This window comes from Nematostella vectensis, chromosome 10 (assembly GCF_932526225.1).
Source record: "Nematostella vectensis chromosome 10, jaNemVect1.1, whole genome shotgun sequence".
Lineage (NCBI taxonomy): Eukaryota > Metazoa > Cnidaria > Anthozoa > Actiniaria > Edwardsiidae > Nematostella > Nematostella vectensis.
Window position 1 is genome coordinate 12065238 of NC_064043.1, and position 27998 is coordinate 12093235.

General features: G+C 42.3%; 1 protein-coding gene across 1 annotated transcript; it reads right to left on the reverse strand.

Annotated features, from left to right (window-relative positions):
* Positions 1–703: 703 nt before the first annotated feature.
* LOC5511196 lies at positions 704–27987 on the reverse strand. Its single transcript, XM_048733677.1, has 33 exons — positions 27903–27987; positions 26588–26841; positions 25659–26223; positions 24956–25342; positions 24126–24395; positions 23912–24047; positions 23189–23300; positions 22441–22570; positions 20788–20973; positions 19985–20155; positions 19440–19619; positions 18835–19002; positions 18348–18530; positions 17854–18225; positions 17525–17731; positions 16113–16474; positions 15042–15353; positions 14734–14960; positions 13938–14037; positions 12613–12786; positions 10910–11044; positions 10553–10684; positions 9445–9687; positions 8903–9128; positions 8033–8236; positions 7661–7881; positions 6195–6357; positions 4981–5117; positions 4381–4540; positions 3694–3852; positions 3054–3302; positions 1849–2073; positions 704–1127 (listed from the first exon to the last, which is right to left on the reverse strand). The coding sequence occupies exons 1-33, from the start codon at positions 27940–27942 to the stop codon at positions 1024–1026; spliced, it is 6894 nt and encodes a 2297-aa protein (XP_048589634.1). The 5' UTR covers positions 27943–27987; the 3' UTR covers positions 704–1023.
* Positions 27988–27998: the final 11 nt, after the last annotated feature.

Here is a 27998-nt window from a genome sequence, read left to right on the forward strand (position 1 = left end):
GACTTCTCTTTTTGTCACCTTTGCGGATGGCGCATTGTTTGCCTTTAGAATTTTAGAAATACAATTTCAGCATTTAGTTTATTTATGCCCTGTTTCTTTATCACTAAACGCTTGGTACCACGAAAAGTATAAATATAGAAAAAAAAACACATGCCGGTCACAGAGAAATGATACTGAGAATAAACGCGCATTATTTTAGGCCCTTTTACCTTTTAGCCGATATGTAACCTATTGTCACAGAAAGCGCAAATATCAAGAAAGTAAACAGAAAGAAAAACACATTAAAAAAAAAAACAGCAAAAAGTATGAAAACATCTGTTTACATCTGTGTTACTTTCTACCCTTGTCGACATGCACTCAAGGACCGGTTATCATTCATAATATAGGGGGGGAGTTTATTTCCAACTCCTTGTACCGTATGAACAACCAATGACCAGCAGTTATTTTTCTATGTGAAGAAAAAAGAGTATTATTTTAAGTGAGCAAACAAGGTTCTTTTTTATTACATGACACTTAACATCCGGAAATTTGGGTATTCCTTGGTCTTACGGAGAGCTTTGTTTTTGGTGCTCAAGGCCTTTGTACTCTATTTCATTGTCTCGTTCTAAGGTCTTTGTTTTGGCTTTTGTTCCATTGTGTTTTTGGTGCTGGTGCTCCTTAACACCAAGAAACGGAAATTTGGGAATATTAATAGCCACACAGGTTTTGATCTGCAGTTTATTTAATATAATTAGTAATTCTATTCTATCGTTGTCAATTTTAGTGGCATGACTGCGGCCATCTTTTTGTACCTTATGAAGGGAATTGTTCATACCGGGGTATCTCAAAGAGCAGCTACAATCTTGCGGATAATCATTACTTTGTTGGCTGAAATCTTTTCTTCTTTGCGTATTTTGGCATTACAATGTCCTTCCACGTCTATTTGTGGGTTGCTTGTGTTTAGTCTATTATAATCAAGCCTAATTAATTAGTGTTTTATTATTTTTTTAATGGCTGTAATGAGGTTTCTCTCACGTGTGTGGTTTAATGGTAGTAGCCGTATGTTACTGACGCTCGTTTTATCGCGAGCCCTTTGTAACTCGTGATTTCGTTCCTCTTCTTTTGCAATTTAATAGAGCAGCTATTATCTGCAACAGAAATACCGAACATCAGTAAGTGGGTCTGAAAACAGTTGCTTAAATGCATAGTACTAGAAAGCTGAGTGCTTTAAATTTCCACGAATTATGCTAACGTGATGACACTCCTGGGAACGTTTTCACAATAAAAAGTAGACATCCAATTTCATCAGCTTTCTTTAACATTAAAAATTTCGAGTAAAAAGTATCGTACAGCAAAGGCACTGTGGTGTCTGGTAATGATAGTGGCCGGATGGACGGCATATAACTGGTCAAGTGGTTCTTGGTAGGTCACTACATGGATCTTACAATACTTCACTCTGAATTGGATTTGTCTCGTCAGCAAAGTCAAGTAGGCGAAGGAAAATGGACAGTACCTCCCGTTCCTCAGACATTCTTTTTCTTCAAACTTACAAAAGTGACTTTTCAATTTTTTTTTACTCAGGGGGCTGGATAACCACCCAATCCACCCCCCTGTATCCGCCCCTGGAGAGAAACATCTAAAAGTATGTAGATGTCACAATCCATGAACGACTAGAAAGCATTGAATACCAGCAAATTGAAAGGTCGCTTGCTTAGTTTTTCCCCATCATTATTTTCCCGCCAAAAATACTAATAATTAAGTTCTTGGATAATCATAGGCGCGTGTAATGAAAGTAAAACATGTTTACTTGCATCTTGTGGGTAGGCTGTTGCAACACGTTTTCGCTCTTTTTGCTGTATTTTTTTATACCTTTTCTTGCGAACACCGCGACTTCGCAAAGTGTCAGAGAAACCGCTTCACCAAATTTCTGCACAGACACGTATCGTCCAGGGATCGCGGGCTCACACTGGGAGGTCCACAGCTCCCCCAAGTGAGTGCTGACTACACGCTGGCCGCACATCGGGTTTCTTTTGAAGTCTGTCGCCATGCCAACGCGTATCTCGAAGTTAGACAAGGCCTCAACTAAGTAGCCGTCTGATTTTGGGTAATAAAATATAGATATTTAGTAGTGACTAATAGTATTCTTGAATCTAACTATTAGTGGTTGAGTTTGATAGTTGAATCAATCTTTATAATTATTTGATAATAAAATGCCCGGAGAGACTGCCAGTTCGCTCTCTCATGCCCTACTGTATCCACACCTTCGTCCACCTTAAAGTAAGAGTTCTCTATGCGTGTTTAACTACTATGTTTGATGGGAAAAGTTTTCTTGTCGTGCCTATGGCCGACTGTGAGCTCACATCAAACCTGTAGGTCTGTGTACTGTATGTGTGCTTGTATTGGCGAGGGGGGGGGGGGGGTATGGTTCGCAAGAAGAGTCCGTCAATATGTACGCGCGCGTTTTGTATATGTGCTTGCATTAGGGGAAGGGTATATTTGCTTGTATCGGGGGAGGTTATGTGTGCTTGTATTGGGGAGGTGCGGGAGGTATGGTTCGGGGAGTCCGTCAATATGTACGCGCGTATTGTATATGTTCTTGCTTTGGGGGAGGGCTATTTTTCCTTGTATTGGGTGAGGGAATGTTTCGGGGAGAGTGGTTTTTTGTTAGTGTTTTTCTCACCTATGGCAGACTGTAAGTTGATGTCCGTCACTATGTACTCTGCTTGTAGTTACGCGTGCTGTTTATGAGCATGTATTGGTGGAGGAATATATTTCCTTTGTTTCGGGTAAGGGGGTGTTTGTTATCTCGCCCATGGCAGACTGTAAGCTGACTTTCGTCACGATGTACTCTGCTTGTAGTTACGCGTGCTGTTTATGAGCATGTATTGGTGGAGGAATATATTTCCTTTGTTTCGGGTAAGGGGGTGTTTGTTATCTCGCCCATGGCATATGTAAGCTGACTTTCGTCACGATGTATTCTGCTTGTATCACGTGTGCTGTATTGGGGGAGGGGAGGATTTGTGTGCTTGTGTGTGTAGGAGGGGGGTGGGGTGGATAGGTGTTTGTTCTCTCACTCATGGCAGACTGTAAGCTGACGTCCGTGACTATGTACTCGTCTTGTAGGTCCACTCTCCACCAAGGATCTTTTTCAGAGGCCGTATGCGCACAGGAGCCCTCAGGGAGGCGAGAAGACATGTCGCCATTCACGGCCAGCTCAGGTCCTGAATTTAAATAGACCCTTTTTTCCTCAGCGGAGACACTGTTGTCCAAGTTGGCCTCCGTCAGTCTGCTGGATTGAGTTGCAGGCTTGTTAAAAGAAAGATCTGCAATGAATAATCCAGTACAAAGAGTCACAAGTGGCATAACTGTTTCCTTTGACACAAAATACAAAACTGACCCAGTTTAATAATGTACAAAGACATGCCTGTTTAAAATCATACTATATGTTGACAGCCTTGATTTTCATTAAAGCTCATCAAGACTTGAAAAAGGGCATTGAGAAAAACTATTGGGCTTTGTTGTAGCTATAATAAGATTTCACCACATTGGCTTGATGCACCACAGACAAAACAATTGGAAACAAAATAATAGAAACGGAATACAATAGAACACTGAGGTAATCCAGTCAATCGTGTTAGTATTACAAGCTTCTACAGTTCTCAAACCAGCCTTTGAACGAGGCTAATCTTTCTGAGCCTGTTTTATCAGAGTTACCTTTCACGAAGTAATCACAAACTTTTTTCCTGGGGTCGTTATGTACACGCCACTCCTGACACGAGTCCGTCGCTTGCTCTTGCGTATTCTCTGTCGCTTGCTCTTGCGTATTCTCTGTTATTTTTATCTTTGGACATTTTGCTATCGACACTGTGTCCGCTAAAATACGAAAAAAAGTGTTACAGTGAGGACACAGAAAGCGGTTCATGCTTAACAACTTTGACCAATCAGATTCGGCTTGAACACCGTAAACATTAAAAAAAAAAATTAGCAAATGAGAAACGCCGGACGTTGTTTTTTTCGACATCTTACGTGTAGTCGACCGTGGGGAACTCGGGCCCGTGCGGGCCTTAACGGATAGCTTTTTGGGCAAGATTGCTTTACAGTGCTTTAGAGTTTTGAATATTTCTCATTCACATTTTTACACAGAAATATACCTTAGTTCTGCTGGATAATTCTTAGCACAGCGTGTATATCGAAAGTAGTTCCTCTCAAAATATTTACTTTTTGTCTGTCGATTGAGCTTGGGAACACCCTAACCTGATTGGCTGGATCGCTATAGCTCAAATGTTTTCGGTGTTCAAACCGAACCTGATTGGTCAAAATTGTTCAGCATGGCCCGCTTTCCATTCCTCACTTTAATTGTTATTTTTCGCCCAGTCCAAAACGTGCATTGGCTTATGTTACCTTTTTCCATGAAGCAGTTCTCAGTATGTTGTGGCGAGAAGAGTCTGTTCCATTCGCACTCGAGTTGTTGGCTTGTAGAAGCGACCTTACACTTCATCTGCACGACCTTCAGGTTCGGTGGAGAACCCGACACCGTCAAACACAGACCGGTCTCTTTATTCTGTAGAGTCGCACAAGTAGTCAGAGTTAGACGTGAGGGCATGACGCAATCAGACACATTCCGGTCTATTATTTCTGTACTATACATTTATTAAGACATATGTAAAACTAGACTTATACTATACGAGGGGAAGGAAAGGGAGGGTCAACAAATTAATCTGGGAGGTGTGGGTTTAGGTCTTTGGACTACAAGTTTTTAGACTAAGAGACGGGAAAAAAATATTTTATTTTAAAATTGTAAAAGCATTGCGTCAATTGGAAGTTTCTTTGAAGATGCGATTGATAATTTAGAGCGGATGGCCTGTTAAATAACGCGGATTCTAATAGGTTCTTTTAACTCTTGTCGGTTGAGGTTTCTGTCGGCCCTTCCGTCGGAAGTAAACTGATGACAATGCCTCTTTCAGGCCTAAATCTGTGTTGCTATGATCTGCTACAACTCACCATCAATTCTCCCGTGAGCGTATAAAGCCACAAGGTCGCGTCGCCTTCGCACGCTGCCATCGGTAAATGTGAGCCCTCGGTTTCACCTGAACTCTTCATACACATCTCACTCCCAACATTCTGAATTCTGAATGGAGCTAGTTTAACAAAGAAAAAAAACTTCTAAGAAAAACCTTATGTGTCAATACACTGACTATGCATCCGGTTGTCCATAGCGGGCAAAACCAGGAATTCTCAAAAGTAGGGGAAAAGGAGCGGGATGAGGGCCACATATAGGGTCTTATCCAGAATACTATTTTTAAATAGAACCTTAAACGGCTCACCAGCTCACTTGCTGTCACGCAGTTTATAATTATGAGATAACCATATATTCATGGCCCTTTGGTTAATTATGTATTTTGTATTCCGCCTTTTACAGTGAAACCACAATTACAGGTTTGATAGCTTCATTTGCGAGACGACTTGACCTGACTTGGGCTCGAACGCTGGTCTTCTTGCTTGAGTATTAAAGCTCGTGCCATTAAGATATCGCGTTACTATCTATGACCATAGCCTTATCCGCAGGCAACTCTATACTCTGTAAAGGCCTTTATTCAGATTCGGGAATCCTGTGTTTGTTATTTTAGGGCGCGGTGGACTGGTACAGAGGGTGGAGAGGAGAGGGAGCTTTTCTTCGCCCTCCTCCCCCCTGCGTTATTTACCGCCTCTATTCGCCACAGGAACCCCGCATCGAAAAAACGCTTTTCCTTTATGATGAGAAGACATGCGTGCGGAGGAGGCTACTATGACCAGAACATTGAGCATGTGGTGGGGTGCAATAGGGGACTTGCGCTAAGAGATCACGTGACCTTTTGGGTGGCAAATTCAAGCCAAAATAATCACAGAAATTGCTGCGGTCGTTACGCCAGAGAACGACGAAAAATAAAATCCTTAAATGAAAATAAACCTTTCGTAAGCGCTGAATAATTTTCGTTTTGTTGCTGTTATTTTGCCGCTAAAAGCCTGAGCGCGCGCTAATTTGCCAGCCAAACATTGCCCCATCCCCTGCTACGGCCCTGTAGTACAGTAATGTTTGAAAGCTATGATTGCTTTTTGCCACAGGACACTGGAACTTTGCCTTGTTCTTGCACAGAAGACTTAATCTTACTTCATCAACTATACATATGTTTTACCGTTGTGGCTGATCGAGGGTTTATTTACTTGTATAACCCTACCGGAAATGACGTAATCAGCCTCGTTGCCCGGATTGTCGTATAAGGGCTTGCTGAACCTCGGAGAGACGATCTTCTTGAATTCCTCTACTGCTCTACTTGCGATGATAAGGGCCATTTTCTTAAGGTTGTCAAGGCTTAGAGTCACGTCAAACACCCGGCGCACCTGTAAAGAAATATTTACTATGCTTATTATCTATACATTCATATTCACAACATGCCCGCTCTTAGCCCCTCTGCGAACGGCGCCAAAATCTACCAGCATTACCCTAAAGCTCCGTGTAGACAGTGCCAAAATCGGTCAGCATTACCCTAAAGTCCCGTGCAAACAGCGCCAACATCGGCTAGTATAACCCCAAAGCCCCATGTAAACGGCGCCAAAATATGTCAACATTACCCCAAAGCCCCGTGTAAACAGCGCCAAAATCGGTCTGCATTGCTCTAAAGCCCCGTGTAAACAGCGCCAAAATCATCGGTTAGCACACGCCGACTTCCTGCACTGACCACTGGACTAATGAAATCTTTCCGAATTATTTCACAGGCATCTTCAATTTTAGTACTAGCATTGTTAGGCCAGTAGAGCTTGCTGCTTGCAATGTTTTCGCTCTCTGCACGGGGCATAAGAACCATGTGCATATAAAGGTTTAAATTCACTGACAGATGCACGGCCTTAGTCCCCATGAAGGTACAAAAAAAAAAGAGACGCGGCCCTTTTGGGGATTCTGCTGGTCGCCACTACGTCGCCATCGTACCAAGCATAATTGCGAAAGGTAAGGGGATATGCTACCATTGTAACGTAAATACAGCAACATAATCACCATCGAGTTGATCATGATTATCAATCTCATTTTTGAACGTAGAATACGGTGAACATCTTTTGTTGTTGTTTACAATAGAAAATACAGCGGTTTATTTGCAAGGAAACTTTAACATAACAAACGACGATAAAAGTCTGATTAGTTACTTGCGTCAATTACACAATAGAAATGTTTTTTTAGTCACTCGTTTTTGTGAAGAATCGTAAAATAGCGGATGATTGGCCTTCTTTAAAGCGAAGTTAGTAGTCGTACCTTACCCCCCCTCCCCCTTTCAATTCCACAGGGGGCCCAGTCTCTGTCAATGAGTAATTTTAACCTACCGGCTCATTGACCGTTGTTAGAGGGGACATATGGAGTTGTTACTTTATGCAAGTATTCTTCCATAAAAATGTAATAAATTCAATCCAACTTGATGTAGTACTTGTAGTTGTCTATTATTTACACGTTATAGCAATTAAGAGCGCATTTGGGGCCGCTTTAGCGCTGTTCGGTGAAATTTAGAATTCCCTCTATCACTCCCACTATAGTTCAAATTACTCATTGACAGAGCTTGGGCTACCTGTGGCCAAACGTACCATTGATAGTAATTTTGTTAGCAAGGACAAGCTAATTATATTGTGGCTTTGAATGCTTGAGAGTCAAAGGTATTACCTGGAATATTGTCACGTCCGCCTTCGCCGAAACACTAGCTTTGAGTGCAGAAGAAAGTTCCGTTTGGAAAGATATTGAGTTGAGGGTGAACGTATCTGCTAATTTCGCTTGCGCCTTTTGCACCCAGTAGAAGCCTTGCTCTATGAAGTGTAAGGATTTCTGGGCGAAATCCAGGGATTTACAGACGCCTTTAGTAATCTGAGATGTCATTTTGCAAGATGCTGTAATAAAAAAAAGCTTGTAATGAGACCTGGACTAGATACGTACACAAAGTCAAAACAACATTCTTGCTGATAATAGCTAACGGTGAGGGAAGTAATGATTCTAAAAACAATTCTAGAAGGGAATAATATAGAAATTGTTTACTGTTACCTTTGCAGAATTTCTTCGATCCACCGCAGATTTTTTTTGCTATTTTAGTGCACAGATATTTGCCAACAAATCTCTTTTTTCGCACGTGACTTCTGACTTCATCTCTGATGTAATCTGTGAAAGGCTCGGTACTCCTCCGCTTCCTTTGCTGCTTTTTACTTACAGCAACAAGGAACTGCTTGCTGACATCCTTAACCCAGCGCCCTGTTGCAAATAGATCGTTTTCACGATGTTGCTTATGCATCCGAAATGCCACAAACTGACGGGTCAGCTGATCCAAATTGCGGACGAAGGGGCATTTGACTCTGACGCCAATTTAACTATAGCACTCTGTTATAATTTTCTATAGCTTAGTCTGTGAAATCCGCTTCGTTTTACTCCATTGTAGATCAGCTGTGGCCCGCCATGATTACTTGCGTCTTGCAATAAGAAATCTCCAAATGTCAAACTCACATTCTCGGAAACCTAGGTCAAAGGCGCGAGAACGCGGCGGAACAAGGCCGACGGTGGGAGAGAAAATTCACGAGAATTCCCGTCCCCTTCCCCCTCCGCCGTCTCGCTCTCGCGCCTGGTTACGCTGACCGCGACGCCCTGGGTAGTCAAGGATGCCAAACTTACACCATGATAAAAACAGAAATTATTGCTCCCTTCAAACCAGAGAGCGAAGTAATAATAAATCCTTTGAATAAAAGCAATTCTTTACTGACTTTTTACTTTCTGACTGATTTGTTAGCGCTTTGTTGTTTTCATTTTGTCGCCACAAGCCGGAGGGATGGCAGTTGGTTGAAATTTTATACCCTAAAATATGGGACCCGTCTACACCCCCGTCTACTTTATGGAAGGTCCCCTCCACTGGGGGGATATACGTACCTCCTTTATCGACAGCCTTCCCAATGTAGTTCTTGAATTCGTCATAAGCTTCGTTACACGCACTCGTCACTTGACTGCAAACGATCTTCTGACACAAGTCGCAGTGTGTGGCAACACTTTTCTTACAGTTCTCCTTCTCCACTCGAACTTTTTCTGTAGCTGCTTGTAACTTGGTTCGGGCATTTTCGATCAAACCGGACACATCGGCCTTGGTGCCATTTTGAAGCTAAGATGAAAATGTAAAAAAACAATGTCATTTAGACTTTCTGTAAGATAATATACGCAGTTTTTGTTTTGGCAGGCTTTCACTTCTACTTTTCGTGCGATTTTGTGAAATTAGTGAAAATGGCCAAATATGATTTATAGCTAAAAGGTTCAGCAGTCACAGGGCCATATACTTGAGGTGGTGGGCAAACGGAAAACATACCAGGCCAAGCAATTGCTACGGATTTTGTTGATAATTCTAGCGCTGTTAGGCATTGTTTGGATGATGTGTAAGGCATAGCCAAACAACACGGAAGCGCTTTGGAGGTCATACTTACAGTCACTGTAGCTATTGTAACATTTGCTGTAAACGATATGCCTTTGAATCCGAATGAACTCTTTGCATTCTTGTCATCTTTTGTTGTCGACTTATCTGACCCGTAGGCTCCTTTCACCAACACCGACAGAGTCAGCGAGTTTAGGATAGTGAAGGAAAACTCAGCTTGGATTGCAGACGGTTTGAAAATAAACGAGATGCCCGTCTTTATGCCAAACACGTTCATTGCTCCTTGGAGGGTAATCTACAAAGAGATTGGGTGATCAGGTTTTTTTTTTAATTTTTTCATCATCACATTGTAGACAACTGTAGCAAGCATTATCAGTATCATCATCAAACATAGCAACAATTACCAACATCATCATCATCATCGTCATTTGTATCATCCATAGCGACCACCATCTAAATACACATCAATGTAATGATAATAGTCTGTTACATATAAATCAAGGCTCAGGTCAACATGTAATCAAAACAATAATCTTAACAATCTCTCTCTTAATATCACCTACAACCACAACCACCACTATCATCATATTCATTATTAGATAAACAACGATCACCAATACCCCTTTCATCAACACGGAAGGTCCATGCCAACACTCCCGGTGGTGAGGCCCTTGTTATCTGATCCCGCATTAAATCCTTCCACCCTATGAATGCTGTGCATTTAGATGCCGTTAAGGACAGAGCAAAAAAATTGCAAGAAATTTTCCAATTCTCAATATGTAAGCTCAAGAATCCGCATACAAGGAGTTTCTCTGACCAAAAACTTAATTCCAAATTTTAAAGAAATTTAGAAGATATGAAATTTAGATATAAGCAAGCAAAGTTGGCTTAATTTCTGATCAGAGCCCGAGTCGGACTTGTCGGACTTGTCCCTAAAAACGAGGAGAATTCATTCATTCATTCATTTGAAAATTGCACTTCAAGCCACATATCTCGAAGACGAAACCATTAGAAAAAAACACTTTTTGGTATGTTGGTTTACATAACATATGGAAACTCTATGCAAAAATTCAAGTTTACCAAAGTTAACCAGACCTTACTTTGGGAAAACTTGCCTTTTTTTTTTTGCTCTGTCGCCGTAAAGAGAATTCCTATTTTACCTCGGCGGAGAGTGGCGTCCTCGTGACGTTGACCTTAAACCTCGGCCCGCTTTTTTCATCTTGGATGCTTTTAAATATCTTAACATCTCCCGGAAGCGATATTACACCTAAAGTCACGTCGACACTTATCACCTATAGATAAACAAAGAAAGAAGATCATTGTCGACACATAGATATAAAACGGTGGATTAACTGTCCCTAAAATCGAAATAAGGAATACTTGATACGGAGAGGAATAATATCACTTGCAATACAGGTGTTTTTATGAAGCATTCATGCTTTGTGGGCAATTATAAATGATACACATATTTATTTTCCCGACAGTTGTATGGGTGTATCCCACTAAAGGGAACTTACATCTGTACTGAGTTGAAGTATAAGTGCCGTACTGAAGCCGAGGAGATTGATTTTCCCGTTGATGTAAAGGCCTTTCATTACCTTGGTGGACTTCCCGGCAAACTGAATAGTCTGCTCTTTAAAAGCAAACGATACCTGTATGGTAAAAGAGAATAAGCAGGTAAAGATGGAAGAGCGATGGGAATAAACATATTGAAAAGGAGAAGAGCAAAGAGAATAAACAGGTTGAAAGGGAAGAGCGAAGGGAATAAGCAGGTTGAGAGGGAAGAGCTAAGGAAATAAGCAGGTTGAGAGAGAAAAGCGAAGGGAATAAGCAGTTTGAGGGAGAAGAGCGAAGGGAATAAGCAGGTTAGGAGGGGAGAGGGTAGGGAATAAGCAGGTTGAGAGGGAAGAGCTAAGGAAATAAGCAGGTTGAGAGAGAAAAGCGAAGGGAATAAGCAGGTTGAGAGGAGAGCGAAGGCAAAAAGCAGGTTTGGAGGGAAGAGCGAATGGAATAAGCAGGTTGAGAGTGAAGAGAGAAGGGAATATGCAGGTTGAGAGTGAAGAGCGAATGGAATAAGCAGGTTGAGAGGGAAGAGCGAAGGGAATATGCAGGTTGAGAGTGAAGAGCGAAAGGAATAAGCAGGTTTGGAGGGAAAAGCAAAGAGAATAAGCAGGTTGGGAGGGAAAAGCGAAGAGAATAAGCAGGTTGAGAGGGAAGAGCGAAGGGAATAAGCAGGTTGAGAGGGAAGAGCGAAGGGAATAAGCAGGTTGAGAGGGAAGAGCGAAGGGAATAAGCAGTTTGAGGGAGAAGAGCGAAGGGAATAAGCAGGTTGGGAGGGGAGAGGGTAGGGAATGAGCAGGTTGAGAGGGAAGAGCGAAGGGAATAAGCAGGTTGAGAGGGAAGAGCGAAGGGAATAAGCAGGTTGGGAGGGAAGAGGGTAGGGAATAAGCAGGTTGAGAGGGAAGAGCGAAGGGAATAAGCAGGTTGAGAGGGAAGAGCGAAGGAAATAAGCAGGTTGAGAGGGAAGGGCGAATGGAATAAGTAGGTTGATAGGAAAGAGCGAAGGGAATAAGCAGGTTGAGAGGGAAGGGCGAAGGGAATAAGCAGGTTGAAAGGGAAGAGCGAAGGAAATAAGCAGGTTGAGAGGGAAGAGCGAATGGAATAAGCAGGTTGAGAGGGAAGAGCGAAGGGAATAAGCAGGTTGAGAGGGAAGAGCGAAGGGAATAAGCAGGTTGAGAGGGAAGAGCGAATGGAATAAGCAGGTTGAGAGGGAAGAGCGAAGGGAATAAGCAGGTTGAGGGAGAAGAGCGAAGGGAATAAGCAGGTTGGGAGGGAAGAGGGTAGGGAATAAGCAGGTTGAGAGGGAAGAGCAATAGGAATAAGCAGGTTGAGAGGGAAGGGCGAAGGGAATAAGCAGGTTGAGGGAGAAGAGCGAATGGAATAAGTAGGTTGATAGGAAAGAGCGAAGGAAATAAGCAGGTTGAGAGGGAAAGCGAATCGTTGAGGGGGGGGGGGACTAAATAGGGGTGACTTTTTAAAAAGGGATGCGACTAATTCTAAAGACACAAATTAATAGATTAACGAGTAAAGGGGTGTGTGTCTGTCCATCACCCTCCCCCTTCAACATGTTGGGAAAGTGTGGAAGAGACTAGGGAGATAGTTGGGGGTAGAGTTGATGATGATTAGGGGGGGGGCTAAAAGCGGTACACATATCACATACCACCACGCCCTCCTCAAACCCTGTGTCGGCCAATCTTTTTGGCAACTGTAGTTTGGAGTCCAGCATACGGAAAACTTTCCCGAAGGTCACAGCTTTTAAACTGCCGTAGAAATACGTATTTGTTATGTCCGTTGGTGAGAGCTGTACATTCGCCGCGGCCTGGAGACACGATCCCTACAAACATAAAACAAGGACTTGGGTTATCTTAACGCTTTCATAGTGCAGCACGTGCTACCAGCAAGAGAAAAGTTTAAGAAACTAAGCCAATCACGCACGCAAGGATCGCAAATATGATTGACACGAGCTTAAAATATCAGGGAGAATTTCCGAGGTGCTAAGAGATGGGTACTGAAGCATTTGTTTGGTTCCGCACACTTCACAAAACGGACAAGGTGGCCACGCTAGCGTGCGTCGGAATGTACGGAAATGTTACGCTTAAAAGAAAATACATACATAAAACACACGCAACCAGTATACACCTATTTCAATGAAGGTTGCACCCGCGAATCGATGTATCATAACGCGCGGTGGATTATGGGTAACGTAAAGATGGCTGAATCCTGGTCTCTCAAAGTGGAGGTACAAACCTGTGTTTGTTTTTATTTACGCTTATTTTATGATTTATTTGATACCCATGATGCACTGCGGATTAGGACACAGATTCTCATTTGAATCCTTATTTGAAACCCCATTTGAAATAGGTATATACAGGGGCTCATAAGTAGGGGCAATCTCATCTGTATTATATAAGTGTCACGTGATACTAGCAGTATCAAACACCTTATGAATGATAATATAGCCTCTCAGCAAGAAAATTTCGAGATCAAAACAAATGATCACTTATTTCCGAATTTATTGCTTTGCAAGAGCAAGAAAAAAATGTCCTCGTAACAAAGTTTGAGTCCACTTATGGAGAAATAAATAGTTAAAGGCTAGTGAGCAAATGTTTTTGTCTGTGGCTAAAAGGGTTCAGAAATTAGGAGGCATATGACGACGTAGGTTGACTTTGAAAAGCAAGCGTCGTTTTCCCCCTTCTCGGCCGCCATTTTGGATTCCTTGAGACAAAGTCAATTTTTCCGCCCTCTCATCTGATTGGCTAATCCGCGCGTCTAAAAATAGCCTGATCCTAGGAAACGCCGTGACACCTATATAGTACCAGAATATGGGGAAGTTGATTGCCCCTACTTATGAGCCCCTGGTATATATCATCATCATCATCATCATCGTCGTCGTCGTCGTCATCGTCAACATCATCATCATCATCATCATCATCATCATCATCAACATCATTATATGGCTTTTAATCAAATTAAGTATTCAGTTACCGTGGCAGCGAAGTCTTCGGCGAAGAAGCAGTCTCTGCCGAGTATTACGGTACCACTGAGGGCTATCTTACTAGGCAGACCAGTTGCTGTGATACCGATCCTGAAATAAGGCCTCGCACAGTCACTCTAAATTTTCTTTCCAAGAAAAGTGCTTGGTGCTTGGTGTGAAAGCTCACTTACAATGTTTAATAGAGCTCTACTTTAAGCCCCGCTCCAGAATTGTACAAAACATACATTACTGTATAAAACTAATTTTCTTAGGCGGTAGAGCTCAAATGGCGATATAACATGCAAAGTAATAAAGACAAAGTTTAAACGAAGGTAAATAAAAGTTTTGAATAAATCAATAAAACGATTTGTGCCCGAATACGCGTATTCATAAATCTAGTCCATATGTTTTCTTGTATTGTACGCTTGGTTTATGCCTGTTCTTGATCACCTGACAGGGTTGTTCAACATCAGAGAGCGCTTATATTGTATATGCCATTTGAAGCTCGCCAGGCTTCGTAATCCTCTCCCTCTCTTAACTGAAACCCAAGAGACTATTCCTTACTCGGCGCCGAGTTTGCTATGCAAAGATAGGACACTCCGAAAGCGTTCCTCAAAACATCCCCTTTTTTTGCCCCCCCCCCCCCCTCAGCTTCTTGAGCATCTAGATCCAAGAGACTATTCCCTTCATTCCTTAGCCAATGGGCCTTCTATGCAAATATAAGACACTCCAAAAGCATCCCCTGCCTTTCTCCCGCCTCTTTTGTGCCCCCTTCTCAGAATTTACATCTAAGATACCATTCCTTACTCGGCTCCCAGGTCTGCTATGCTTAGATAGGACCTTCCAAAAGCGTTCCTCCATATCCCCGACATCTTGAGCGAAATCACTGTAGTTAGGGTGGAACTTAGCGATAAAGTCCCTCGCAGAGTGAGCTCGTTCTTTGGCTGAGGAATGTCATCTTTGAATATGTTTCCGTCTATCGGGATGGCCACAGCTATTCCGATACCCGCAGAAAAAGTCACCCATTTCTCCAGCTGTAAACAAAAGATAAATTCTAGATTATTGAGTGAATTGTGAAAGTAAATTGGCTTAGGAGCCGGGGAAAAAGGACCTACCTTGATAAAGATCTGTACTTCTGATATTCTGGCCTTATTTGTATTGTTCTCATTCTTATCCACCTGCACCATTGCTTTCATCTCAAATCCCGTCATCATGATATTACCGGAAAACCTTATCCAGTTGTCTTTACCGATCAGGTGATGCGCGATATTACAGATGGCTCCTTTGCAGGCTTCAGGTAGGCGCATGCGCGCGGCTACAAACACCCCTTGCTTGATGGAAGACGCTAACTCCGTCTTGAGTGGTTCGCGAGTGAAGGTTGTATCACTTGAGACGTCAAATCCACCATGAGCGTACGCCAGGCCAACCTGAAGCAAGTAAACACCATGATTTTGCGTTAGTGAAGAACGAGTACCGACGGAAGGCCGACGGTTGAGCTTTTGTTGCACGACCCATCAAGGCGCGTAGCGTAAGTAATGAACAAGTACCGAGGGAGTGCCGAAGGATGAGCGATTGGTCCTTTCGACGACAAAAGAAACTTTAGATAGCATACTGGGTGTGGTGGAAGCACAAAAAACAAATACTGATTCTTATCACCATATCGAGAGTGTCGACATCTAGTCTAGTATTCACGTCCGGTATTCAGGGGCAGATATGGGGGGGGTATATTTTGTGCATATCAACCCCCCTTTTTGGGTAAAAAAATTGTAAAGACACTTTGTTTGAAGAAAAATAAATGTCTGAGGGACGGTAGGTCCATGTTCCTTCGCCTGCTTTACTTTGCTGACGCGAAAAATCCAATTCAGCGTGAAGTATTGTAAGATCTGTAGTGACCTACCAAGAACCACTTGATAAGTTATAAGCCCTCTATCCGGCCATTATCCACCCCCCATTTTGAAATCCTGAATCCGCCCATGGTGTTGTTAATGGGTAGGATGACCCCTATCCCCCACCCCCTGAGGGATAGCTGTTGGAAGATTTTATACCCAAAAAGAAAGGACGATCACCCACGTCTTCTTTTGTGAAAAAATGAGAACAGTGATACTTTGAATTTGTTTGGATTTAGTGCGTCTCACAATGTCAAGTTAAACAAATATAGTTTAGATTAAAAACAAACTGATTCTTACCGTAACATCCCGCATCTCTCCAAACAGTTCCAGGCCCTTCTTATCCTTGTCTTTTTTCGTACTCTTACTTAACTTCGTCACTATCGTTTCCACCAAGTTTCTGAAAGCTGTCTTATCAGAAGTGAATCCTATCGCAAAACTTGTCTTCTTGATAGCCTCCACGTAAAAAACGTCCTTCCCCTCCCATGCAAAAGACCCGGATATACGCTTGGTATCGAGGGTCGCCGCTTCCGACAAGTCATTGATTGGTACTTTAGCAAGAGCCAGAAGTGTAAGGTGATCAATGACAAATTTAAGGAGTTGGTCTTTTAGGCCAGTAACCGCTGTCGATACTGGAAATGCGAGGGTGGTCATGATGGTAGCTAGAATAAGTATAGAAAAGGTGTGAAAAATGGAAAATAGTATTGAAAGAAAGAAGTTGTTTTATAAAAAGAAGTTAGAAACGGGCGTTCTTGAACATGAAAAACCAATAAGATCAACGGATAATTCAAGGTTAGTTCAAGTTGTTCAAGTTGTTCAAGTTGAGGCTTATAGTTGACGGCCGGCCGAGCGTTTAGCAGATAGGGAGAAAATCTGTTGATAACTGAAAATGAATGCTCTAAATATTCAGTGTGAGGCGCAAGTAATTTCGATGACGTATGTTATGCCACTAATGTCACGATTTACTTACTCAACTCTATAGTAGCTTCGGGTTTAAAGGCTTTTAATGAACTATAACAAGGCGTTTTACAAAACTAATGGCGGCAAAACACGAGCGAGACTCAGCCAGCGCGAGGGCGCATGAGTAATAATAATAACCGCTGACCAGTGGATGTGGAGCAGCCGGAGGTAAACTATCACAAACTCCCTAGGAAATGTAAAGCAAATGAGCTGGAGAAATGATTATCTGTTGCCACGTGAGCCTTACAACAATCGAACGATATCAGTTTCAGGGCTGCCTAGTCTTCATTTTTGGGTGTTTAGGAGAGCGCTTATTGGAGAGGGGGCGCTTATTTTATTTCCGCGGAAAATACCTGATTCTAAAACGATTGACAACAAATAATTTTATTTGCGATAAACTGAAACGACAGTAAAAATGTTAAACTTAATGCAGTAAATTCATGGAGGGGATCTTATTGTTTATAAACCGATGACAATATCGTTGTGTCGTGGAAATGTCAATGCGAGTTTTTTTGTTAACATATTTGTAGGGGAGGGGATGGGGAGGGCGCTTATTTCAAAGTTCGAGGTCGAAGTTGATCTCTTATTGGGGAGGGGCGCTTATTTAAAGGATGTCGCTGATTCGAATCATTGCGGTATGTGCAGGTAGGCAGTCGTTCTCTGACCTCTGTCACGCAATGCACTGCATAGCGATTTCATATGTTGGCCGAAGTGAAATGAAAATGTGACAAAGGAAAGTGTTACTTCTGTACCTGCGTCAGTTACTCCTTTTGTGCTTGAGCCCGTGACAGTCGGGCCAGCAGACACCTTCACAGTAAATTCAGAGTTGACATACTCCTGCTGTCCGTAAGCGAATATGCCTCTCGACCCAGACTCCTTCCGATACCAAAACCGCACGTTCTTTAGTGTGACGCCAACCATCGGAGAATAACTATCTGATTCCCCCATCATAAACTCGGCTGTGAAAATAATATGTTTTGATCTTGTAAGGGTGATGTTACAAGTCCGAATTCCGGCCCATTTGCAAGTCTACGGTCTCCGCCTCCCTCAACTCAAAATCGTGTGAACCCCCCCTGACTACCTGCATAAAGCGTTCCATCCTTTTTAACCTCCACAGCCACCCCAGGACTCAATTCAGTAACAGCCGGCTTGTCGTAAGACGGTAAGGTGCTAGTCGAAGCGTATTCTGGGAAGGCCTTCTGGATACTCCCTATTGTCAGCTCGGCGGAAGGCTGGAAACAATACTTGGTAATTTCCTCGCCCTTTTTCGTCTCCGTCTTCGTGGCAAAGTAGCTGGTTTGAAGAGCGGTTTTTATGTCCTTAAGGAATACGCCAAAAATGGAGGCGGGGATGTCTTTGGATTTTGTGCCGGTGGCGAAGAATCCTGTTGACGCCTGGCAGGACTGGGCAAGAAATGAGTCAGGCTTGACAGAGATGGAATCCCCATTCAGCGCTGTAAAAACGACAACAGCATAATGTGCATTGATATGTATTTCATGTCGTGCACATGTCGTGCATTGATACTGTATATTCTATATCGTTTAGAAACCGAAAATATCAAATGTTTTATCGTACGCTTGCAGTTCTTTGTTGGGCAAACTTCTTCATCAGAGTCGAGCCCAGGGCAATCGTCCCCTCCCTCCGAGGGGGCTGGCTTGTCGCATTTCCTCTTACGGGCCCTGGTCCCTTGCAAACAAATGGTCTTCTCTGTACACTCGGAATAAGGTCCCCACGGGCCCCAATTCCCGTCAACAGCATCTGCAAGGCAAGTAATGTAATCAGAATCTATCAAATGGTATCATACCCGAAACATCCGAAGTGTTCAGAAAATCGATCAGAAGCATCATTTCTTTAAGAAGAATTAGACTTATTTTTTCCAAAGAAAATAAACATTTCAAGTGATGAACTGCTGGAATCCAGCTGCTGGCATCCAACGCGGTTGCCAGAAATTTTGTTCGGGTTGTCCACCATTGTAAAATTCGGGCTCTACCAGAGGAGATGGGAGACAGCTGCCCCTGTCATCCGTGCTGCTGTGTTCAAGGTACCTTGTATGTTTACTTACTTGGGCAGGGAAATAGTTTGCAGGAATCGGTTTCTTGTGCATCCCCCACGCACTTCCCGCCATACGCAGCTTCAGGGTTATTGCATTTCCGGTCACGTGTTTTCTTTCCAGGACCACACGAGGTGCTACAGCGAGTCCACTCTGACCACTCGCCCCAACCTCCGTCAACTGCAAGACAAAAACACGACCATGGGCGTTCCTGACTACTTTTTCTTTGGTGACTTGTGTGAGGTATGCTATCGTGGCCGGCAACCTAAGTTTCGCATATAAAGATCCGTAGAAACGTTGCATCAGCTTGACATGAACTTCACTAGTCAACCAGCGTGGTAAAGAAATGCTTGAGTGCACAACGGGATACCCCTAGTTATCAAGTTCACGTCAACCAAAATAGTGAATCTCGCTATTGGCCAACTTTCTTGACATTTTGTAGGCCACGGTAGCGCGCGTCGCATGATCAACTTTGTATTGATGGCCTCGGTAGCGCGCGTCGCATGGTTAATTTTTGTATCGGTGCTCACGGTACACTTTAACACTTTGTATTTATGGCCACGGTAACGCGCGTGGCACTATAAAAATTCACACAATCACTCCAGTGCATTATTTACCTGGACAATGGTTTGTGCAATCCGTCGCTGATTCCGTGTCGTCTCCCTCGCATGGTAATCCATGGTCATTTGGTGCTGGGTTAGTGCAGACGCGCTTGCGCATAACCGTGCTCCCGCCACAGGTCTTGGCGCAAGGTGACCACGCCTCCCATTCTGACCACCCCCCATTTATTGGCACATCTTGGAACAGAACATATGAAGAACTATCGTTTTTCAAGTCAATAAAGTGCGCTTTCGTTTTTAAAACACCATCAGTCTAGCTATAGTTTTTATATCGTCAAATTCTAGCAACATTAAACCACTATAACTACTTTTGAAAGTAGATAGCCGATTTTTACTGTTCCATTTGTTTGAAGCCCAATAAATGTCGGCTCATTAATGAAATTAATGATAATTGATGACTTTTGATAAAAACCTTCAAAGGATTTGTTGAGGTGTGGTGCACATTTGTTTGAAGGCCAAAAATTGTCAGCTTATTAAAGCTATTTTCATGAAGTAAACAATTTCTGGCATATTACTCTGCTGATATCTATTGCTATGGATACCTTCGCAAGGTTCCTTGCAGTCTTCCTTGGTCTCTTTGTCCGGTCCCGGACATTTAGCTCCACCGTTGGCCGGGGCGGGGTTATCACAAACTCGTATTCTTTCCACTATAGACCCCCCGCAAATCTGAGCACACTCAGTCCAGGGACTCCAGGATCCCCATCCACCGTCAACTGTCAACCAAACGTTTAAACATTCATTAATATTAAAACAAAAGCTAATCTTCACGCGATAACTACTATATCAGAAACTTTAGAAAGTCAACTGAAGCACTTGTTTCTTTTCTTTTGTTCTTAGGATTGGTTCTCAAGTCTGATACAATATAGATAAGCGTATCGGGGAGCTGTCAAGACAGTTATAAACGCCAGGTCAAGCCAAGTCAATATAAGTCAAACGCAATCAACTATGAACAAAGTTTTAAACAAGTGCCAATAAACAAAGCATCGATCAAATTTCAGATTAAGACAATTAACTTTTGACCGAGTGGTAATTTAAATTTCAAATGTTAATGATAAAGTATGAAGGCTTATTTCGCTGTTATTGCTAAGAGTATGGGAACTAGAGACAACATGTAGAAAAACTTGGCGCTCTGTGTGGGAAATAAATGAGCACGTAGGATTGAACTTGTCGGCTGTACCCTTTCTCTCTGAAACAGAATGACGTACAACGTACAACCTTGTGTTTATAATTTGCAATAAGCAATTTATAATTTTCTTTATTGATTTGGCCTTCTATACGGCTCAAAACTATCTTGGCCCCTTAGCGCTTGTAAAGTATTGCACTTATATCTCGAATAGTTGATCACCTTTACATGGTTCTTCCATTGTCTCGATTAGCGCAGCCGTCTTATTAACATCAGGCAAGGTGCATTTCTTCCCACCCTCGGAAGGAACAGGTTTTGTACATGAACGAGTCTTGACCTTCTTGTCTCCTCCGCACATTCCACTTCCGCAACCACTCCATTCCGACCACTCCGACCAGCCGCCATTCACTTTTCACACACAAAAAAAAATCATGATTGTTGATCAAAATACAGCTGTTTCAGAAATAGCTTGTATTACTGTCGAATCTGTTATTTCGCGACGCCGCATTTTCAAAACATCGATTTGTTTTTGTCTTTTGGGATTTTCTGTTCTGCCAGTCATATTATTCTAAGCCAATCAGATTCTTGCCATCTCTCGACTAGAGAAGTTGCCTGGCTTTCTGTCGCGACACTGTCTGGTTTTCGTCCAGAGGATAGCCAGGGAAGTGCACACAGCGAGACTTTGATTGGCTCAGAATGGTTTTACTGACGAAACAGAAAACCAAAACAAATCGTGTTTTGAAAACGCGGGTCGCGATTCAACGGATTTGACAGTAAACCATACGCACCCGGACTTCTAAGTCGCCTGGTTAAGTGCACAGATCTCCTCGTTGCTCGAGTTACCAAGGTCATAGTTAGCTATGGACATCCATTCTAGCTTTCAGCCAAGTTTTTTTTTTAAATTGGCACTTTTTTTAATTAGCAGAGCGAGGTATCATCGAAAAAGAATGATTGCTTCTACCCAAACTGCCTTTCAGTCTGGGCGCGTTGGCTTAAGCGACCGCCAACTTTTTTTTATTGGAAATAGCTTTTAGCGGCGGTTAGTGCTTGGTCACTGCATGTTCATAATATTATTTGTTACAGGAACGTTCCAAAGATTTGATTGGGTAGGGGGGGGGGGGGGGTGGGTGGTAGGGGTTGGCACTCGCTGCCAATGGTATCATATGGGAAAAGGATAGTATTTGACAACCGTTCAATAAGAAATGACCAACGTTGTGGCGGTCACGTTTGGTGACTACGCGCCTGCGATAGAGGTTGTCGGCATAACTAATAGTAATGTCAACCCCCCTTCCCCACCAATCCTGGCTATGTCTTACTGATGCTCTGCCATACAGTACTTTCCCGCTTATAAAAACCTAGAATTTTTAGAACCTTAAAATACAAATTTAGACCCATGTTAAATAAGAACCTATTTTGAGACAGGTTCTTATTTAAAAGTGTGAAGCAGTAAAGTAAAGCATGTATTATTAATCAATATTTTTGACGTGACGATGGGAGTTTTCAATATATTTTAAGGAGTCTTTACCACATTGTACAAAGACCAGGTCGGGTTTGACATTTCATTAATCTAGTTACGACACTTTTACCAGCCAAGACCATCCATTATTATAATAAGTTTTCTTTAAAATTAAGAACCTATTTATGATCCTAAGTAGCCTAAAATTTAAAATAGGACCTGTTCAATAAGAACCTGTTTAGAATAACCTTGAAAAACCTAGGTTCTTCAGCGACGTAGCCAGGGTTTTTAACAGGAGGGGGCCCAAAAGGTCATTTCAAGGCATTTCTCCTGTATTTTAGATAATGTCTCATACATTTACTGTATTTTTGGCTGCTAGTATGGGGGCCCGGGCCCCGGGTTCAAGTACAGTGCCCCACCTTCTGGTTTGGCCGATAAGGTTTGTAGCCACGTCTTAGGGTCCGAATCCACGAACTTGCAGACCGGGTTGCATTGAAATGTGAATACCAGAGCATCTGTTTCTTCGTATGTTCCACTAGATATAATGATCTGTGGGCAAAAACAGCAGTATTTACACGTTCCGTCATAAGAGGAAGGAGCGGATCTAGGGGGGGGGGGCGAGCGGGCCCCCCTGTTTTCAGATATTTCGCTTAAAAATGAAAAGAAATATAAGGAAGTCCACGGAAGAAAAATAAAAACGACCCCCTTTTTAAACCCTTACTTCGGCCTTTTTTGGGGGTCCACTTTATGGCAGTCTAGCTATATAGAGGGTATTATCTTACTGAAAGTCCGTTAAGAGGGTGTACTCTTACTGACTGTCCGTTTTATAGAGAGAATACTCTTAACGACAGTCCGTTTTATAGATGGTATACCCTTAATGACAGTCTGTTTTATAGATGGTATACCCTTAATGACAGTCTGTTTTATAGGGGGTGTACCCTTAATGACAGTCCGTTATATAAAGGGTCTGCCCTTAATGACAGTCCGTTATATAGAGGGTCTACCCTTAATGACAGTCCGTTATATAGAGGGTCTACCCTTAATGACAGTCCGTTATATAGAGGGTCTACCCTTAATGACAGTCCGTTATAAAGAGGGAACTCCGTATAAAACACACAAAAAAGATAATGTTAGGCATGAGTCGGAGCCTTTTCAACGACGCCTCACCTTGTCCAATGTCCAGTCTTTATGCAGGCTGGTGACAGAGGCTTTTGCTTTTCGAATGGATAGACTTTTGACGTCCCCTAGCAACGGTCCGTCAACAGTTACCACCATAGAGCTACAAGGATAAACACAAAGAATCAAAGTAGAAAATGCCAAATAAGTGCGGGACCCCCCAGATCCTTGTACGTCTTTGTATTTTGGGACCCCCTAATCCTTCTATATCTCTGTATTTTGGGACCCCCCTAATCCTTGTATATCTCTGTATTTTGGGACCCCCCAGATCCTTGTATATCTCTGTATTTTGAGACCCCCCTAATCCTTGTATATCTCTGTATTTTGGGACCCCCCTAATCCTTGTATATCTCTGTATTTTGGGACCTCCCTGATTTTTGTACGTCTTTGTATTTTGAGACCTCCCTGATCCTTGTACGTCTTTGTATTTTGAGACCCCCTGATCCTTGTATATCTCTGTATTTTGGGACCCCCCAGATCCTTGTACGTCTTTGTATTTTGAGACCTCCATAATCCTTGTATATCTCTGTATTTTGGGACCTCCCTGATCATATCCTAGGTATTTCCCTGCATTTTGAGAAACCACTTCAAATCAAGCTCTGCTGACACTTTGCGTTCCCAAGCGAAAAAATTCGATCCCCATGAATAGCAGATAGCAGTGACTGGCAGTTCGAGGTTATTTTCTACACGACGTATACATAGACGTATATTTACCATCCGCGCTTGAAATCTTCCCCAACTTTGAACTCTCCAAGATGCCCCTCCACTCCTTTGATTTGCAGAAACACTCCCGAGCTCGTGCTAGATCCCATAATTGTACTGGTGCAAACAGTTATAAGATACGGTATGCCTGCGTTAAAAACACCATGTCATTGTTACATCAGGCTGCCTTTTTTTCTGTCTTTCAAATTTCTTTATGTTCTCTCACCTCCATTTTTCGGAGTGCATTCCGCCACGATAGCTTCAATCTCTGCTTTTGTCATCGGTTTCTCAACAAACCTTATCTTGAGCATACTTCCAGTTAGACCTGTTGGTGGCTTTGCACTTGCTTCCTTTAGCCCTCCTAGCAGAACCTCGGGTCCCCAGACAAGCGACGCAGTCTTAGGCACTTCCTTGGCGGTCATTTTATTCCCGTTGACATAAATGTATGCCTGTCCTTTTTTGCCGTCGTATCTGGCAACAAGATGCGTCCAGATTCCTACAAGAGAAAAAAAAATGGATATATCAGGCGGATGGTCAAACCACCCGCAAAAGATTCAGGAAGGATTTAGAAAAATAGGACAGTTTCCCTCTCCCCTGCTAAGTCTTCAGGGTAAAATTGATAGGGAGGCCCGTCGGGGGAAAATGTCCCTAAAATACCTGTACCCAAAAAATAGCTACCCTAGCATATACCTGATATGCCCCAGAAGCAAAAATTATCCCTAAACTTCTATAGAAAATCATTTTTTCTTTCATTTACCCCCTTCAAATACCTGAGATCAGATTTTTACCTCTATAAAATACGACGAGCATCACTAACAGTTTGTCATGTAGCCTTCTAGCCGGCTCTCCAGTGGTTTAATTGGGTAATTGTTTTCTTTGGGGTATCGGGATTCCTGTGGCAAGGAGAAAAAGCCTCCCTTATACCCCCTCCTACCGCTGTTGATTTTTTGCGCCACGGGGATCCTGAACAACAAAAACAAACAGGAGAGCCGACTCGCAGTCTAGTTGTCATGGAAACAAACAACCCCTCCCCCACCCCGGGATTATTCCACAGACCTGCAGGAATGAGGTTGACAGCTGAAACAGTAATGACAGGAGGTGAGGCACCCCCACTGGGGTTATTTGGTTTTATCGTCCATCTGACTCCAGCATTGGGCACCGATGCATCAGCCGGTGTTATCACGAGTGATTGCGCCGGGGCGCCATCGGCTGCATTCGTGGAGTAGACAGGGCTTTCACGATCAACTCTTCGAATTCGAAGCCACGTGAAGAACGTTAGATCATTTGTAGGTTTCTTACTGAACTTGTTTGTATTGAGAGTGAGGTAGCTGTTTTCGAATTGGAAGCCTTTTTCCTTACAGCTTCCTCGAAACTCTCGTACGATGACGTTTTCTCCCTTTTGGACCACACTCTCGTTTATCACAACATCGCTGAAAACATCATCTGGAAGAAAAGGTTTAAGAGATGTCAGTCGTTGGTCGCAATAAACGTTGGATTAATCAACGATAATGAGTAGATGACGACGTAATTCGATGACGATGAACATTTTCGTGTTTCCTCTAGATGGGCTATAATTGGCAATTCATTGTTATTAAAGTGGAACTTCGATTTAGAAGAAACCCATTAAAGCAAACACTCCGGACACTTCAATTTAACGGTCAACCGAATCGGGCGTCCGTTAGATGGAAATTCACTGCTTTTTTAAAATTCCGTGTTTCCCAAGACCGTGTTTCTTTTAATAAAAAGACTGTAGGCTTACCACTGGAATCATCACTCTTGTCAGCATCAATTTCATTCAAAGAGCTTTCTTCCTTGCCTGGCTTTCTTCCTAGCCTTTTCTTCATTCTTCTTTCTTTCTTCCTTCGATTAATTTCTTCAGGGTACCCTTGGAGCTGTGCGCCTTCCTTGGTAGTATCGGTAGAATTCCCATAGCTTGACTCGAAGCCCAGGTTTTGTGTAAGCGTGTCGTTTGCTGTGGTCTGATTTCCCCCACTGCTGTTGTTTTCACTTGCAAGAAAACTGCTGCCAGCGGTGAGGTTAAGGTTTTGTTTTGAGTTCTCGTTCCCTGTGAATGTGATATTTACTGTATCATCTATTTTCCCCAAGAAAACTGAGAGGAAATCTTCTTTGCGTTTCGGGCCAGTGATGTTGGTATTTTGTCCAGGGTTCTGAATATTTAAAGTAGTGAAGTTCCCGGGGTCACTTAGTCTTTCTGATGTAGTTGGCTCATAGGATATCGTATTATTGAGGTATGGTTCTGGGTTCTGTGCTTCACTTGCATTACCGGCCTTGTTAACACCACTGTTGTTGTTATGCGGCCCTTGCTGAGTGAAACAAAATGCAAATGATCAGCATTCTAAATTTCAAATTTCAAAATTATCTTTTTACCCTCTTTGTAAGGTGGGATGCTGGGGGTATTTGCATTCGCCTTTCTTGAGCACCAATTCAAAAAATTATCCTCAAATGAACAATTCAAGGTTTGAAATGCATAGAGTGGTTTTCAAAATCACGTTCAACAAAATGTACTAAATAAACTAAATAGTATTCACGGGTTTTTGAAAACTATTCTAACATTATTATTATTATTATTATTATTATTATTATTATTATTATTATTGTTAAATATATTTTTGGTTATTGTTATTAATATTGTTATCCGTACAGAATATGTTGTAAATGTTTCTTTACCCATTTCTGGTTGTCATCTTTTGATATCTCATCATCGATATTACCAACATCCGGTGGAGGCTTGTCGTCACTAACAGACAGGTCCTTGTCGACGAGAGGAAATGACGTCAGACCCACCGTACCCTTCTCGCTGTTGCCATAGTAACTTAACAATGACTCCTCTCTGCTGAGGGGACTCAGTTCAGTAAAGACTGGTCTGGTTCCAACTGGATCTGTCCAATCATGTTGGGATGAAGAGGAGGTCCTGGCCACCACTGGTAGATATAGACGCAAAACATAATTACTCGTTTTAGCCTTAAAATACTTGTTTTAGCGCCTATCTTTAAATAAGCGCTTATCGAATTATTGCCCTCTCTATGGTATCGATATTAATTCAGCGCACTTTCGTGTAAGCGCCCTTTCCGTCGGTTAACAAGGTTGGTTTTGGCTATTTAAGCCGAGTGAAAGTGTCATTTTTATGTGTGCCTTTTTGCTGCTTTTGTACAATGTAAATCGTTTATTTAACGTAAATAATTAATTAAAATTATTTCTATAAAAATAATAATAAAAAAAACTCTCGTTTCCACCAGGGCCGGAAAGGACAATAATAAAGTGGAGGCGGGGTGGGAAGAGGGGGGGGGGGGGGGGGGGGGGTGGGAGATACGATACAAGTTAAAGTAAAAAACTGGGGGTCCCAGCCACGACCCTACTGGTCATTTCCTTTTACTTTTTGAAAAAAAAAGCGGAGATGCAGCCTCCTGGTCTTTATTAGCGTCAACGTTGCATGGAAGTTTGACGGTTTTGTTATGATTACACTTGGATTTTTTTATTTTTTTATTTTTTTTTTTCGTAATTGATCATTATTTCGTTGTTTCGTAATATTTATCTATAAGTCGTCAACACAGTTTGTAAAAAATATATTTATCCAAGGAATTCTACCTTTAGTGAATGGCTAAATCTATATATATTTGTAAAGGTTTGAAAAACTTTTTAGCGAGAATTTTTTATCCCTATATATTTTTTCTTGGAGGTAAATAATGGATAAAAGTCTGGCAATTGTATCTGCAAAAAGACTTGACACCACTCATATTTAAGAGACACACTGGCTTATAAGTATTATGATAAGTCTTGACAAAGTATCTGTTTAGTCCACTTTTATCTCTGATTGTTTATTGACTTCAAAATCATCCGATCACTGTCTTTGTCGTGAAAACATGGGAGTAAAACAAAGGTTAACCTGACATTTACTTATAATCACTTATGCGGTTGTTTTGAACACAAAAACTTTTACTAAAATTAAAATCATATCTGTGTGTTAGTGTTTTTTTTTTCTTACCTCCTAAAAACAATGATGCAATAAAAATGATTGGAGCCATCCTGAGCCGCCACGGCTTTTTCTTGCATCAACAGGTTGGCGATTGAGGAACAGTTC

What these genes read in the sequence shown, in the direction of transcription:
- LOC5511196 (XM_048733677.1), bottom strand. Translation starts at nt 27,942, where the DNA reads ATGGCTCCAATCATTTTTATTGCATCATTGTTTTTAGGAG. An exon ending in TTACAATAGCTACAGTGACT is followed by an intron (nt 9,129 to 9,444) that starts GTAAGTATGACC and finishes TTTTCATCTTAG; the next exon opens with CTTCAAAATGGCACCAAGGC. An exon ending in ATCGAAGAAATTCTGCAAAG is followed by an intron (nt 7,882 to 8,032) that starts GTAACAGTAAAC and finishes TTTTTATTACAG; the next exon opens with CATCTTGCAAAATGACATCT.